The 15,437-nt window shown below is 43.9% G+C and overlaps 1 protein-coding gene across 1 annotated transcript; it reads right to left on the reverse strand.

The window, feature by feature from the left end:
• On the reverse strand, positions 1–8,564 carry LOC115333094. Its single transcript, XM_029995641.4, has 4 exons — positions 8,493–8,564; positions 4,395–4,759; positions 2,516–2,643; positions 1–2,168 (listed from the first exon to the last, which is right to left on the reverse strand). The coding sequence occupies exons 1-4, from the start codon at positions 8,551–8,553 to the stop codon at positions 629–631; spliced, it is 2,094 nt and encodes a 697-aa protein (XP_029851501.2). The 5' UTR covers positions 8,554–8,564; the 3' UTR covers positions 1–628.
• Positions 8,565–15,437: the final 6,873 nt, after the last annotated feature.

The raw sequence follows: 15,437 nt of genomic DNA on the forward strand, positions 1-15,437 counted from the left end.
CTGCTGCTAAATGTTCATTGAAAATGTGTTTATTGATCTGTGGCTGTTACGACCGTGACTTTTGCCCAAGGTCATCGTGGCGAAAGGAGAGGAGGTTAAAAGGAAGCGTCATGGTGTCTCAACATGTACGGTCTCAGGCTGGCTTGATGGATGAATATGACCAAGCCTCGCCTTGATGACATTCATCCGTCTCTCCGCAGCGGACACATTGTGCACTTTCTGCACATAAAAACAAAATTGTCCAATAACCCCCCATCCCCTCCCAAAAGAGACCTGCTCATTACGTAATTCTTAGTGGATCCCTGACCTGCAACATGATGGAGACACGCTGAAGCTCCACGTAGCAGCACGTGTGAGACATTGCAAACTGCGCTCGTGGCGACCTGGACACAAGATAGCTGACGCTATATAGATTCATTAGTGATGACGTTACAAAATGAAAGCGCGGGCCTTCCCTTCTACTAGCTGGCGTTGCTCTTACCTTACCAGGGTCTGGAAGTTCTATATCCGCCACGTTGCGCCACCCTGGGCTTCAATATGGCAATGTTAGCGCTGAATATTTTACAAGACAAAATTATTAGAGGCCTAAAACATGTTCAGAGTACTCTACATATTCACACACTGACGGTTAAAAAGTTGTACTTATGTTAGAAACGCAGAAGCAGAACTTTTTCAAACTGGCACTTCCTACACAGTCGGCTTTTCCCTTGTAGAGGTTCAGCCTAGAGATGTCGCCTAGTACCCTTGGCGCCCTTTCGTCATCGTACACCCTCACTGTCGCTTCGAACACAGAATTCCCGGGATTGGTTTCCAAGGTCACAGAATAGTCTAAAGCTCCGAGGTTTTGAGGGTCAGCCGTGTAGACCCTCGCACTCCTTATCGATCTGATGCTGTGTTCGGCACAAATATTCCTGTGGGAAACCAACTGGCCATTGATGTGCTTCAGGAGACTCAGTGCTGCAATCTTCACTGTTCTGTTTTCGGGCTCTTCAGCGATGCTAGGTCTGCAAACGCACCACTGCTCGTCGATTCCGGCGTCCCTGCAAGTACGGTTTACGGATACCTCGCCAAAAAGACTAACAGCGCGCTCTCGTGCCACGTCTTGGAGATTGTCTGGTAGGTCATCTACATCTAACTGTCTTGACGTGCCTTTGAACTTGACTAGGTTTCTGAGCGTCGCGTGCAGATCGAAGGGGGTGATAAGGCGTCTCGAGTTTATGTGAATGTTGCGCATGATGTTAGGATGATGGCGTCTGAACGTAGGAGGAAGCCGAATAAAAAGCATGGGTAGTCTGTCTTCGAGCATTCCGACGTACGTGTTTCTGATGCGCCCCCATCTTTGACCATGATCACTCATGAACACTACGATCGTGTTGTCGATGTAAATCCCTCGCACAAGAGACTGGAAGAACGATTTGTACAGGTGGTCCACCCTCGATCCGCCGTTCACGTCATCGTGAGTGAGGCTGTTTATCCACGAGAACGCGAAAGATGGCCTCTGTAGCGAGTGCTCGACGAAAGATCGTAGCCAGTCGAGCACAACTCCCGTTTCAGACTCGGGTCCAACGCACTCGTAACAGTTCAATGGTCGTACGCGGCCCAAAGATTTCTCGTACTCTGCAATGAACGGGTGAAAGTAGTAGTCGGTCGGTTGGACTAAGAATCCTGGTTTTAGATAGTTAAACGTCGATATAACCGGTGCGTCTTCAGCGTAAAGCGTGCAAAATCCGCTCTTGGCAAGCGGCTTCCAGACAAAAGGCAATTTGTCCAAAAACTCTCCTTCGTTCCAGATGCCGTTGCTGAGTTCTTCTTGCCTGAGCCCCGTTAAAAGAGGCACTAAGTTTGGAAACGTATTGTCTCCAACCTTCGTGTAGCCGTACATTTCGATGGCCGACATCTCTTCCTTGAGGTACTGAATTGTTTTGGGAAATTGTCGATGGGCATTGAGTCGTGACATACCGTCGACGCCGACTATTAGCACGCTATATTGGAAGTGAGGTTGCTTGGGGTCAAATGCTTCTTGAAATCGGCGCTCATATAGTCTCTTCCCGTGAACGAATGCGTGGTAGTTTGTGTAAACCAGGATATCCTTATTGTAACATTCGACTTTGACGAACTCGAAGTGCACGTCGGATCCGTTCTCAAGAGGTATGCATTCGACCTGGAACCTGCATAGATAACAAAGTACACCCTTTAAATTGTTGGAGTAGCATGCCATGGGTTCAGTGTGAAGCGTTATCTGCTAAATTTACGTATAAATATTTCCTTGGCGAAACAGTCACTTTCGAACTTGGTTCGCTAGGTCATGTCTTTGTGTTGCACAATACAAAGTATTAGCGAGTTCAGGAGGTCAGACGTGAAGGTATGCTGACGAACGAACAGTTCAGAGTTCATCGTCAAATGACGACGCTCTGAAGCTGATATTAAGCGCTAATACACGTGCATTTCATGAACTTCACACAGAAATAGAGACTGTAAGTTTCTAAGGAAAAAAAAAATATGACGAAGCTCTTACACATTATCCGTGTCGCTCTGCGGGTGTTGATTTCTGAAGAACGGCCTGTAGCAGCAGAAGAATCGGATTGCAGGAGCACCACGCAGTACCTTTGGCAGGAGCTGATGATCGATGAAGATCCGGCGCTCCTAAAGTTATCATAACAGAAACGACGAACGTCTACCTTCAGGATAATAACTTCGTTATAGAAAGCGCAAAGCATAGAACGGTCTGCTGAATAGAACCGATCTGTAAAAATCAATCAGTGACAGCTTAAGAAACCCAGGCCGTGGTGATACGTCAAGATATGTCCGCTCAGGCGTCCCAGCTGACTCACGCTGACGTTTTACCCGTACAAAGCATAACAAATATATTCAGTAATATCCGTATTTTACCGACACCTTTAAATCTTCATTCTTCCCAGGATGTATAGACGATTGGAATAAACATGAGTAAGATGTCGTAAATGCCCCTACGATAACGAGCTTCATAAGCACTATGGCACCATTAAAACTGTAATAGCAAGGTGTCACACAGTTTCTAACTGGTGTGACACGTGGCTGACGAAAATAAATACACATAAAACAAAAGCGATGACCTTCACCTCAAAACGACATCTCACACCCCCCCACGTACTTCATTGGTAGTGACGCCGTTAAAAATGTCACATCCTTTAAATATCTTAGCGTTCATCTCCCATCGGAGTTAACGTAGAACCTTCACATTGAACACAATGCTAACAAGGCGTCGCGAACTCTTGGCTTTCTCAAACGAACGCTGTTCCAAGCAAACTCTGATACAAAACTTCTTGCCTACACTGCCCTTGTCAGATCTCAACTTGAGTGTGCATTAGTCATTTGGCACCTTCATCAAACATATCTGGCAGATAAGATTGAATCTATTCAAAACAAAACTGCTAGATTTATAACTTGCGACTACTTCCGATTAACAAGTGTAAGCAGTTTAAAACTTCGAGTTAACTTGTCACCTCTTCATACAAGAAGGCACCTCGCACGCTTATTGTTTATTCATAACGTTTTTTACAGTCCCTCGCCTCTTAGGGACTCTTTCCTACCACCGGCTCACAGTATATCGTCTTGCTTAGATCACCCTTTCAAAATTAAGCCCATATTTGCACGAACCAAATATTTAAAAACTTTCCACTACTCCTTGCTATATTGGAGTAGAACAGCCTCTCCAGAGAAATTGCCTCCATCACTGACCATCAGTCTTTTGTCTCCGCTTTAAGCTGCTTTTGTTTTGCGCCATCTGTTTTATATCTTATGTTTGAAGGCCAAAATTGCGCCAAATGCTTTGTACCTTCAGTTTATGCTTTTAGAGCGCAGCTCTTAGGTGCCCGTTTCCGGCTTGAGTGGCGTCGGCGTCGCCGTCAGCGTAACCGCGACCCCCCCCCCCCCCCCCCTCCCCTCGAGGACCTCCGGAGGACCTCGGGTTCCTTCGAGAGGACCTCGGGAGGACGTCGGGTACCTTCGGTGACCTCGGGGAGGGGGCGCGGTCACGTGACCCCCCCAAGGACACATGACCCCCCCCCCCCCCACCCGAGGTCACATGACTCCCCCCCCCCCCTAGTACCATTCCCTACTCCTCAAGAGCTGCGCTCTAATTCGGCGTTACAGGGAGTTGTAAACGTTTTTTTACCTTTATTTTTTTTTATCTTTGTCTCTTTTTGTTGCCACTTGGCTTAGTTGTAAAAAAATCTTTGTATCCCGTTCCCCTTATGTAAGGCCCGAATAGGCTTTTAGGGCTAAAACAAATAAATAAATAAAATTAAACGTAGAAACACTAAATTAGCTTGTTCGCTCTCATTGGCACGTTGATGACAGAAGTCCAACGTGCAAGTAATGGAGAACGATAAAATAAATGGAAGAATAATGATTACCTTTGAGTAGGTAAACTTCGGGAACTCGGTCGAGCAGTCAATGGGCGGCAGCTTCTCTATCATTGCCGACACAGAAGCGTCATAAGGGTCCACATTGGGAATCTGGCATTGCTTCGTGTTCACGATGTACCTGGCATATGCCATTGTGGGGTCATCCGTCGTTGTTGGTGACGTTGATGTTGACTCCTCCGTCTTAGCTGACGCCTGAGCCGAGGCTGCCGCCATCTTTCCGCTTCGTTGAATTGGTCGACCTTTTCCAACACTCTCTCCAAGACGCTGTGGCCATTGCGCCTTGAAGATGTCCGGGTATGTGTTGAGCAGGAGCGCGATCGTGGAAAGAGCCCCGATTAATGCAATCAGCTGCACTGAAACATAATATAGGTTCCATTTAATTACAAACTATATTGTCACTCAAAGCATAAGTGTCACAGGGCGTGGCGAGTAACTAACATTTTTTATCACTCAGTAGCTACCGAGACTGTGGCATAGCCGATAACAACGCAGAAGAACGATTCCTTGAAGTAAGAAGCATAAACTTAATAAAGCAAACCCAGCGTTTTTTTTGTTTTTTTTTTTCAAATCTCAGTTATTTTAGACACATTATCAGAAGCAAAGACCAAGTATAAGTCTGTTCGGTAATCTTCTACCTGATGATAATGCAAATAATGCAAAGGTGCAAGCAAGCTGGACAAGAATAGCGATAATTATTCCTGGAGAAGGGGAACGAAAGAGACAGAGGACAAGCACAATTCTCCAAGCACAGCCAGGCGACTGGTGCAGGACCGAAAAAATCCGCCTGGTCATGGTATCGAACCAGTGCCAGGCCGTGCTCGACGAGTGATAACTTTAGTGCATTACTACGCTTCTCAGGCACTCAGAGTCTTTCTGAAAATTACTAATTTAGTGGTTCTCGATGACGCTCAGTAAGTTTTTAATAGAAATCATATGTCTATTTTCATTTATTAGAAAGTTAATAACGACTTTTAATTAATTAACCGACTTATCGCAGAGATCTGCCCCCTACATAATGTCCCCCTGGCGGTATAACTCACCTGCACGAACCGCATAACTGGAACTTGCACGGCTTTTTTAAAAACAAATTTGTAAATCTTAAAACACACAGACACACACACACACACACGAATCCCGGAGAAAAGCTCACCGGAGAAAAGCTTACTGCAAAACCGGCGGATGCGGAGAAAAGCTCACCGGCCATCAAGCGTACGCGGAGGAAAGCTCACCGATTTTTTTCTTCTTTTTCATAGGGGCTGTTGGATCATGCGTAACATGTATCAATTTATTATCATCAAAATTCGTCAGCTTTGTAAAGAAAGAAAGTGTCATTTTTTGTATTATTTGTTCAGCTTATTGGGTATATTGCACCCAAATTAATAATTGCAGGCGTGTGTTTTCTGTGGCGTATACTCTCTAGGGCAACGAAAGTCTAACTGAAAACTTTATGAACTTGAAGAACAGGAAAAAGTTCGAAAGCTTACTAATGTCTGCCTAAAACCCAAACCCGAAACTGTAAATGCCGAAAATCCGAAAGTGCATGCGCAACAACGCGGTGCCTGAAAATTTCTTTAAAGCTTTTGTTAACCTTTGAAAACAGGCTAAAACAGTCAGTAGGATATCGAGGCTTGTCTCTTTTACGGACATGCACGTTTTCTAGCCGTTCGTGCTGGTGTTTCCTCACGTTGCCTTTGCGTGATATAGTGCCCTGCTACGGTGAGCCACCCATGACCTTCAGAGCTGCACACTGGCACCTTTGTTCCCTGTGACCTATATAGGAACTAGACTTCTGTAAGGTAGTGATTCGGGCGAGTTGGTAGACGTTATACATGATGAAAACCGCTCAAACGACGACGACGGAGTGAAGACAACAAACGCGACAGGACGAAGCTGTTCTCGCAACTAAAGTTTTGTTAGTGAAATTAACAGAAAGAAAATAGCGTAGGCGACACTGATTAAATCAACAAACACCTACTTATATATTAGGCACAACACAATATTTGGAGCTGAAACTGGTCATACACCGCTATTCAGATTAGCTCGCAAAGAACAAACCTCTTTATCTGACAGCGCTACCGACGGCGCACTGACAGCTATCAATAAATTGTTGCCTTTTTTTTTTTTTTTACGGCAGTACGATGTTCTGATTTTATACGTGCGGCTTCATTAATATACAGAATGGATGATTACTAATTGTTAAGAAATTAGTAAATATTCCCAATGAACTTCAAGAATATTACAAAAAAAGTATATATTTTAAAAAAAAAGTGACGAATGCGAATGGTGTTAAATTGCCACGTTTCACGCAAAATCCGCTAAGTTAAAAAAAAAAAAAAAAAAAAAAAAACGGTGCCCTTTTTTCCGCATTTGCTCAAAGGCCAGTGAGCTTTTCTCCACATCTGCCGGTTTTGCGGTGAGCTTTTCTCCGGTGAGCTTATCTCCGGTGAGCTTTCCTCCGGTGACCTTTTCTCCACCGCCCCCCCCCCCCCCCCCTCCATATATATATATATATTTATGTCATCCCCTGACGAAGCCGAGCGTCTCGGCGAAACTGTCGTAATACATACAATAAACGCCTAGCATAGCAACTCCGCACACACACACATATATATATATGTGTCTGTGTGTGTGGGCGGTTTCATTTGGATTCAGGCAACGAGGCGCAGTCGTATTTCTTATTTTGTTTAAACTTTTTTTTATATTTTGTGGCGCATGTTCCAAGAAGAACAATCCTTTTTCTTTCAATGTCCTGACATGTTTATTTTCTGAGAAAACAAAATCTCAAAGAAGCGGGAAAGAACGAAGAGGTTTTGACGATTTTCGTATGTGGCGTTTTTGGATCACTCTCAATGTCAAAGTATTCGAAAGGGAGCGTCTATATTTTTTGTGTGATATATATGCAAGTAGGTAAGACGACATTATAACTACTCTTTATTATTCGTCGCCTCAATCTTTGTAAAATCCCCAACCATGCCTCCGCGAACAACTGTGACTATGTTTAGTACTGCTTTTAAAATAATACCACGTGTAGAACCTTTCATCGCCTTCCAAAATAAGCAATGTGTGTGCCTTTTTCATGTACTGGTGCTGAGCAATAAATTATGGAACGGAGGTTTTAATTTTTCGTTCAATTTCAGCACGTTGTATATAAAAAAAAAACATTTTTAATTTTTTTTTTCTCGCGTCGCGTTCTCTTCACACCCTTCTTTTACCCAGCATACATTCCGTTAGAGGTATTTGCACTGGTTTTGAGTTTTTAGCCTCTAAATATGCTAAAAAAAAGGGGCAAATGCCGATGGTGGGTTTTGACGATTTTCGTGTGTGGCGTTTTTGAACCACTCTCATTCTCAAAGTATTCAAAAGAGAGCTTCTATAGTTTTTTATCGATATATATATGCATGTCGATAAAACTACATTCCAACTATTATTTATTATTGGTCAATCTAATCTTTGTGAAAACCCCCAAACGTGCCTTTGCGAACAACTGTTACCTAAACTGCGGATTTTTGTTTTTGAGTCGACTATGTTTAGTATCGCTTTAAACTAATACCACGTCTAGGACCTTTCACCGCCTTCCAAATTAAGCGAAGGTTGTGCCTTTATCATGTACGAGTACTGAGAAATCAATTATGAAACATAGGTTTTCACCTTTCGTTCAATTTCAACACGCTGTATAAATAAAAAAAAAATATTTATTCATTTACTAATTTTTGCATCGCGTTCTATTTACACTTTTTTTTTAGCCAGAAAACATTCCGTTAGAGGCACCTCCCCCCCCCCCCCCCCCCCCCCCCCCTCCCGCTACGTTATCAAGTTTGCTCGCTCGCTTTTGTCCCTGAAATTACGCCGCAAAAATTGAGTTTTTTGGTCAGTGACGTTGCGTGCGAGTATACCTGGGGCGCCCACTCGTGCGAGTATACCTGGGGCGCCCACACCAATAAGCTTGTGTAAAGTGAATAAAATAAACTTTTGAAAGGAATATTGTTGCACGGTCTCTTTAAGGTCGAAACAGCTGCAGGAACGCAGCGTCTTTTGTATGGGATATTCCTACGCGCGGATACATTTCTGACGGGAGTTTCGACTTACGTTTCGCGGAGAACCTCCACTGTCCGTAGCCGCCGCATAGCGTCTGCTTTGTCGGTTTCATGCGAGACTCGCGCGCGGACCTTGTCGCGGCACAACGTGTTCGTCGGTGTGCGCGAACGTGCGAAACGTGGCTCCAGGCGACGTCCCCTCCGTCATTTGCGCGGGCGTCAGCGGTACCGAATCCGTCGTGGCGAAACTCAAACCCTCCGAGATACACGCGGTTCGAGTAAGCTCCTTCTACTTGGCCAGGAAGCTTCTGGGGCTCCTAATCAATTCTCGACGGATGTAAGACCGAAGAAAAAGAAAAAAAAAAAAAAAGTGGCAGCTTGTCTTTTTTTTTTACGTTATGAATTCCTTTAAATCGGGTGGGGCAACCCCGGAAGAAACTATAGGCACTTCCGACCCTGACGTTGGTCACAGGCTGAAGTGTCCGTAGTGCACAACCACGCGCGATTATGACGTCACACTGCCGATGTAGCGCTATTGTCGGCATGGCGTGCGCGCAGACGGCTCACTTCACGCGAACCTGGTTTCTGCGCACGCGCAATGTGTGGGCGAAAGACGGACTCGCTTGTAAACAGCGTGTGGGTCTATACACGTGTGCAAGTGCGGCCTCTGAGCGCCGCCATTTTGGTGCTGTTGAACGTCTGATAGTCAAGCATTTCTGATGCGTACCCACTGTTTCCAGACTGGCGCCCAAACCAAGCGTTTTCTATACGCGGGGGCCAGACTAGCTCTTGAAGCGCGGCTGCGTCCTCATTTTTTTCCGTCCACGTTCTTCGAAAGTCAATGGTAAGTACGGGAAACACTTCCCGGATAACGACGCCGTAGTTCAGGAGTTTCTCCGACCAAAATACTGCGGTCGGTTCGGCTGGACATTCTTGTTCAATCAGCGCGCAGAACACGGGTCTCAGTAGAATACTGACCCAGCACTCGCGATTAATCTGTGTCCCACACTGGCTTCCGATGGAGGACGCAGAAACTCCCGAACTATAGGCCTTATTACCTGGGAGGTGTTGGTATAGAGGCCTGGATCTCAACGAACTCATTATTCTCTCATTCACGTCCTCGCGTGGTTGGAAGGGGAGAGGGGGCAGGGGGATTACGGCTGTCACTCGCTAGCTGTGTCCAGCTTGTCATGTCAGCGAGCAAGTAAGGATTATCGTATTTTGTACCGTGATGTCTTGAGGTGAGCGAAATTCGGAGAAACGTGGATCTGGCACTATTACCCGAGGTGCGTAAAAGCTGCAGTCGAGGAACGTTCGCTCGATTTAACTGGGTACGCAGATGGCGAACCTATTCCATGCTGCATTAACAACGGACCTCCTGGTAACAACGTGGAACTTACGGCCGACATAAAGTTTTCCCCCAGCTTTCCTCCTACTCCTTTCTTCTCGCCTGCTTGCGCTCGAATCTCACAACTGCGTGAGACCTGAGACGATATAACCAAACTCAGTCATTTTGTTTGTTTATTTTATTTGACACAACTGTCAGGGAGGTTGGGACAAAAGGCGAAAACGAATCACCTGACTAGGTCCCCAACCCTCGTTACAGCACTCAGCAGCAGGGCACAGGAAATGAATCAAAAACAGCATAAATAAAAAATAAAACAATATCTGAGAAGATAAAAATATGACACTCAAAAAATGTACAATCTATTTTGATGTGAACTATACTAGGAATACACACTAGGCACATTGAAGTATACCGTAAGGTATTTTTTGAAAAGAAACACGGACGCTATTGTCTGGGCTAATTCGAATACACAATAATTTCTGTTAAGAAGATCGGGTATCTGGTAGGATATTTTTTGTGTACCGTAATTAGTTCTTATTTTAGGTTTTGAAAACTGCTGGTGTCTCAAATTGCTGGTGTCAAAAACAATCTTCCATAAATGCCACAAAAAAGAAGACAGGTTGCTTTCCGTTTTTCACAGATGAACTTAAGCGACATCCGAAGCACATGCACACTTTGCTGCATACAGACTACACACGGTCATGCTGCGCACTGCCCATGACATTATGTGACGCCATGTGACGTCGGGGTCTCGAGTGACGTGATAGGACCACGTGACGTCATATGTATCACGTGACGTGTTTTGTCACCATGCCTTTTAGCGGAGATGTTTTCCAGCCACGACCCGCACGAAACATACACTGAGAATCTCTGCGAAACTACCGCAATAACAGCGGTCGCTGTATAAAAAAAAAAAAAAAAAAAAAAAAAAAATTGTTGCCGTTTGGGATTTAAGGGGAGCGGGTTAAGGTGAGAAAGATTTTCAGACTAGCTGAAAAGCATGTTGTACCGGTCGGCCTTGAAGGAGGAATGAGCAGTGCCACTTCGCAATTGGTTTTCTATTGCATACATCCCGAACGACGACACTGGTACTTATTGGCCCCGGTGACAGTGAAGCGATCTAAGGTGGTCACATTCAGCCACTTCGTATCTGCGAGTGACTTCTTGATTTCCCAACGGGAGAGTAAAGGCGGGAGCAGAACGCTGCAAATCGTAAGCGCCGACGTCGGTGTTCCCGAAGAGTATAGAACGAGGACGAGAGCGACAGAAAAGTGGAGGAAAAAAGCAGACGAAAGCTATAGGTCTCTTCGTATTGCCGCAACGAGTTAAAGTTGTTCAAGTGCTTGCCAACTTTGTTTCCTTTTATACAATGCGCGACGCCAAAGATTTTTTCCAAAAGAAAAAAAAAATGGCTAGAAGACAAGTGTACTCCGTTTCACTTAAGTCTGACAGCAGTCAACACTACAAATATATGGATCCTGGACATAGCACGTAAATCATATTATTTCAAAATCCGCCAGCATCACTGGCTTACTTCGCCGACATCGCCTAATACTGGCACCAAATGTTAAACTGCTTTCGCATAAAATTTTGTTTGTTTCCCATTCGAATTATTGCCCTCTTGTCCGGGGCACTACAACTAAAACAAAACTACGCAAAATATTTTTATTGCAAGAAAGAGCATTAAGGCTCCTGTGCAACGTGCCTTTTGATTTTTACAGATAATGTATCTTTAAAAGACTGAGGTTAATGAAAATACACGATCATTACAAATACAGTTTTGGCAAAAAAAAAAAAAAAAGACTCGAGACAAATAGTTTTTTTTTTTTTTTTTTCCACCATTCGTTAGCCTCCCTCAGAACAAAACCATTGACTAAACGTACAGTTTATGGGTCGGAAATGATCGTAAAAAAATTTTGCTCTCATTATTAAACACATTTATGCAGACCAATATTGATATACAATCCATCAGCTCACGGAAGAATCCTATGAACTACTTTCCGTCAAGATAATTACCGTTTACCACTTTATTCTTCCGCTAACCCCGAAGCGGAGTGATCTTATATAAATATTTCAGTCTGTGTGGCCTTCCACCGTTGCATTTCTGTTTGTGAGTTACGCCCACTCACAACCTTCTTATTGTTGATATTTTCGGTGTTTTGTCCCCTTTCTTATTCTGTTTTTGTGACCAACAAACGACCCTGCTTTATATATTCTGCCACCACTGTGAGCCTGTCTACGGGGCTGGGGACCAGTCAAGCTGCTTGTACAGCATTTTTAAAGCGCAGCTCTTAGGCGCCCGTTTCTGGCTTGAGCGGCGTCGGCGCCGGCGTCAGCGTAACCGCGCGGTGCATTAGGGGACCTTTCCCATAATGCACCGCGCGGTGGGAAACGTCCCCTAATGCACCGCGGTGACGCGCGCGTTGCATTATGGTGCGTTTTCCATAATGTACCGCGCAGGCGAGAGGAGGAAGGAGTAGGGGGGAGGGGAGAGGAGGATGGACGAGGAGGCAGGAGGAGGGAGGAGGAGGAGGAGGGGGTTGGAGGCGAAGAACACCGCGGAGGGGTAGATGAGGAGGAAGGAGGAGAGGGTCCGGATGAGGAGGAGGGGCATACCGTCCCCTCCGTACCCTCTTTTCCTCCTCCTCAAAAGCTGCGCTCTAATTCGGCAGTACAGGGAGTTGTAAACGTCTTTAATTTTTTTTTCCAGACCCCCACCATATGTGTATGGTGATTCAACTGTTATGATTATTATTATTATAATCGAGCAGCGCCAAAATTACGTCGTCCCGGCGCTCGCTGTCTTTGTAGGTTTGCTATCGCCGGATAATCTAATAAAACAAACAAACAAACAAACAAACAAAAACAAAAAAAACGCCGGATTGCGGCCCATTTCCAGTGTGGGGTGGGTTTAGTGGGTGATTCCAAACGCACAAAGACATCGAGCGCCGCGACGATGCAATTTTGGAGCTGCTCATTGATTGGCTCCACCAATTCGCAGCGGCGTCGACTGCGATCGAACTTAAAGTGAGAAGGATCGCAGATATATCACCTTGCGAGTGATATATATTGCTTAATAATGTTTCGTCTTTAATACGGGCCCATTGGGACCACCGATATTCCCTTATATGCACTGCCGTTCCGTGAATTTTTTTTTCCTGTAAATTATTATACGAATTCACTATTTCTCGCACAGAAATCCGTTTCGAAGGCCCCTCGCATCGCGCACCTTTGAAACCATAAGAGAACTCTGGGAGGTGCGAACATTGTCCTCTCAACAAGTTTGAGCGTGCACTTGCAGCGTGCACGAGTTGTGGACTGAACGCGCACTCGTGTTTCGCCTTCCGTCGGTGAGCAATGCGGTTCGATACGTCGGATATATGGTTGCTTCAACGTCCCGTTGTCCTGGCGGTATTGCGTGCCAATAAAAGTATATATCAGTTGTTTATTCGGTTCAACGAACTTTTCTTGTATGACGGTGCCGTGCGAGCAGGTGAAGCACACTGGATATGGTCAGCAAAATTTTACTTAAAAAAAAAAAAGAAAAAGCGGGAAACTTTTACGGGTAACCTTTTTTTTTTTTTTTTTTTGAAAGAAGCTGATTTCGATCTGGACTCAACTGCGAAGTAATATATGCTCGCATTTCATTCTGGTAAACAAGTTTTTATTTAGATTTTTTTCTTCTCGTTGTCTTTTAGAACGGGCGAACACTTGATGACTAGACTCTTACAAAGTTACAAACCCCCTTTTTTTTTTTTTGAATGATGAATAATTTGATACACTAGTTTCCAAATCTGCAACGTCCCGAAACGTTGTAACGAACGATGCTATCGCCACTTAATTCACGTAACACTGCGACATTACTTTTTGACACCACGTAACGACACGTAACGACGTGTCATGTGAACTGACGTAACGCGACTCCACGATCTGCATTGTGACTCGTGTGGCCTGACGTCCCGTAGTCATGTGGTCACGTGACCCGTATTGGCACCAACCCTAAATGTCGAACGGGTAAAAGAGGCGAATCAGATCAAAAGAGCTCAAAACAGATGAAACAGGTTGATGTAAACATACTATACGCGTTCTGCGTTAATCGGCCTTATGGGAAGTACCAAGGAAAGTTTTGTTTTTACGTCTTGAAATTGCCGTTTGTATTTTTCACGATCAAAAAAGATATATTGTTCTCCTGAACATTGCTGTGTTTTCGAGCTGTTCTTGATTATACCCAGAAAAGCGGAGATGTGTCATTTTTATGTTACACAGCAACAATATATTGTTTACCACCACGAAACTTTTGTTTGTTTGTGTTTTTCTCCTTTCTCGTGTGCGGTTCTCAATCCGTAACGTAAGCCGATGTGCCAAATCTCGATTTGTGATTTATGTTTATTTCTCCGACCCGCTATGCGTATTTGGAAACGAGAACAACGAATTCCATCGAAGGGTATTAGTTGCTGTTCCGGGAAAACTGAATACCTGGTATATGCTTACAGGTGTGCCGCCTTTTCAATAATTCTTTGAGGTATTCATCGCAAGCCGGGTTAGACGCTGGTTTCGCCCGCCTGTATTCCGCGAACGTCTCTGGAAAAAATCAACGCGAAAACCATGAGATGGAAGTTTACTTGGCGGAATGTTTACTATTGTGAGGAATTGCATGTTCACACAGGCTAGCAGTATGATTGTCAGGATTACCTAACCAATTGCGAACTCACTACCTCCCATCTAAAAGCCTACATTTTTTTCCTTTTTTTCTGTCAACTGTGTTAAACGTTTGATAATATTCTTATAAAACGTCTTTTTTGTCATTTTATGCTTGTTTTTTAAGTTCAGGGACCAGGTCGCAATACCTGGCCCTTGGTCTCAAGAAAGAGTTTTTAAACAATCTACACATACATGCCTTTCCTATTCGCACAATTTATTTTTATATAATAACTTTGCTAATAATAACTTTGTTTACCTTCCAAGTCAACACTAACAAAGTTATGAACACGCTCACATTATATCTCTTCTGAATCGCCAGATGATGTTGTCAAAACCGCAAAGTATTGACTCTCCATGATCTTTAAAGCAAAAACTCGTAAACTTGAAAGAAAGTGTGTGTGTGTGTGTGTGCATTTAACACAATAATTATTTGGTATGTTACAAAGAAACGGCTATGTTAGTATGTTACTTCAGAAACAATAAGCGCCAAAAATAAAACAAAAAATACACCACGAATTAAAGAGGTTCTTTTCTTTATTATTCTTTTACTATCTGTTATCAACTAGCTCTCATTGATTTTGTTTAAATCGATCCTAAAAGTAATGAAGTATTTAAAATAATACGTACAAACGAGATAATACTATATACTGTAAAGAAGTTAGACATTTTTTAATATTTCAATGTACGAATTAAGTAGCTGACTGGAGCCCTTTTTTGATTTTAAGCCATATAGCGTCTATCGCTTTATTCTTTTCGATGACATCTCAATATGTCTTCGCGGAACTATGATGTAAATTTAATTACGTTGACGTCATCATCCTCGGACATTATGCCAGATATAATCGACCGATAAAACAAACAAAAGTTGGAAAAATACAGCAATACTGATGAATACAAGATTTCCACACGTCTTTCAATCATTGACCCACTTGATGGTTAAGGGTGATT

The sequence above is a fragment of the Ixodes scapularis genome, unplaced genomic scaffold (genome assembly GCF_016920785.2).
Source record: "Ixodes scapularis isolate PalLabHiFi unplaced genomic scaffold, ASM1692078v2 PGA_scaffold5__190_contigs__length_132052651, whole genome shotgun sequence".
Taxonomy (NCBI): Eukaryota; Metazoa; Arthropoda; class Arachnida; order Ixodida; family Ixodidae; genus Ixodes; species Ixodes scapularis.

What these genes read in the sequence shown, in the direction of transcription:
- LOC115333094 (XM_029995641.4), bottom strand. Translation starts at nt 8,553, where the DNA reads ATGAAACCGACAAAGCAGACGCTATGCGGCGGCTACGGACAGTGGAGG. An exon ending in GTGGAGGTTCTCCGCGAAAC is followed by an intron (nt 4,760 to 8,492) that starts GTAAGTCGAAAC and finishes ATTATGTTTCAG; the next exon opens with TGCAGCTGATTGCATTAATC. An exon ending in CAGAGCGACACGGATAATGT is followed by an intron (nt 2,169 to 2,515) that starts GTAAGAGCTTCG and finishes TTATCTATGCAG; the next exon opens with GTTCCAGGTCGAATGCATAC.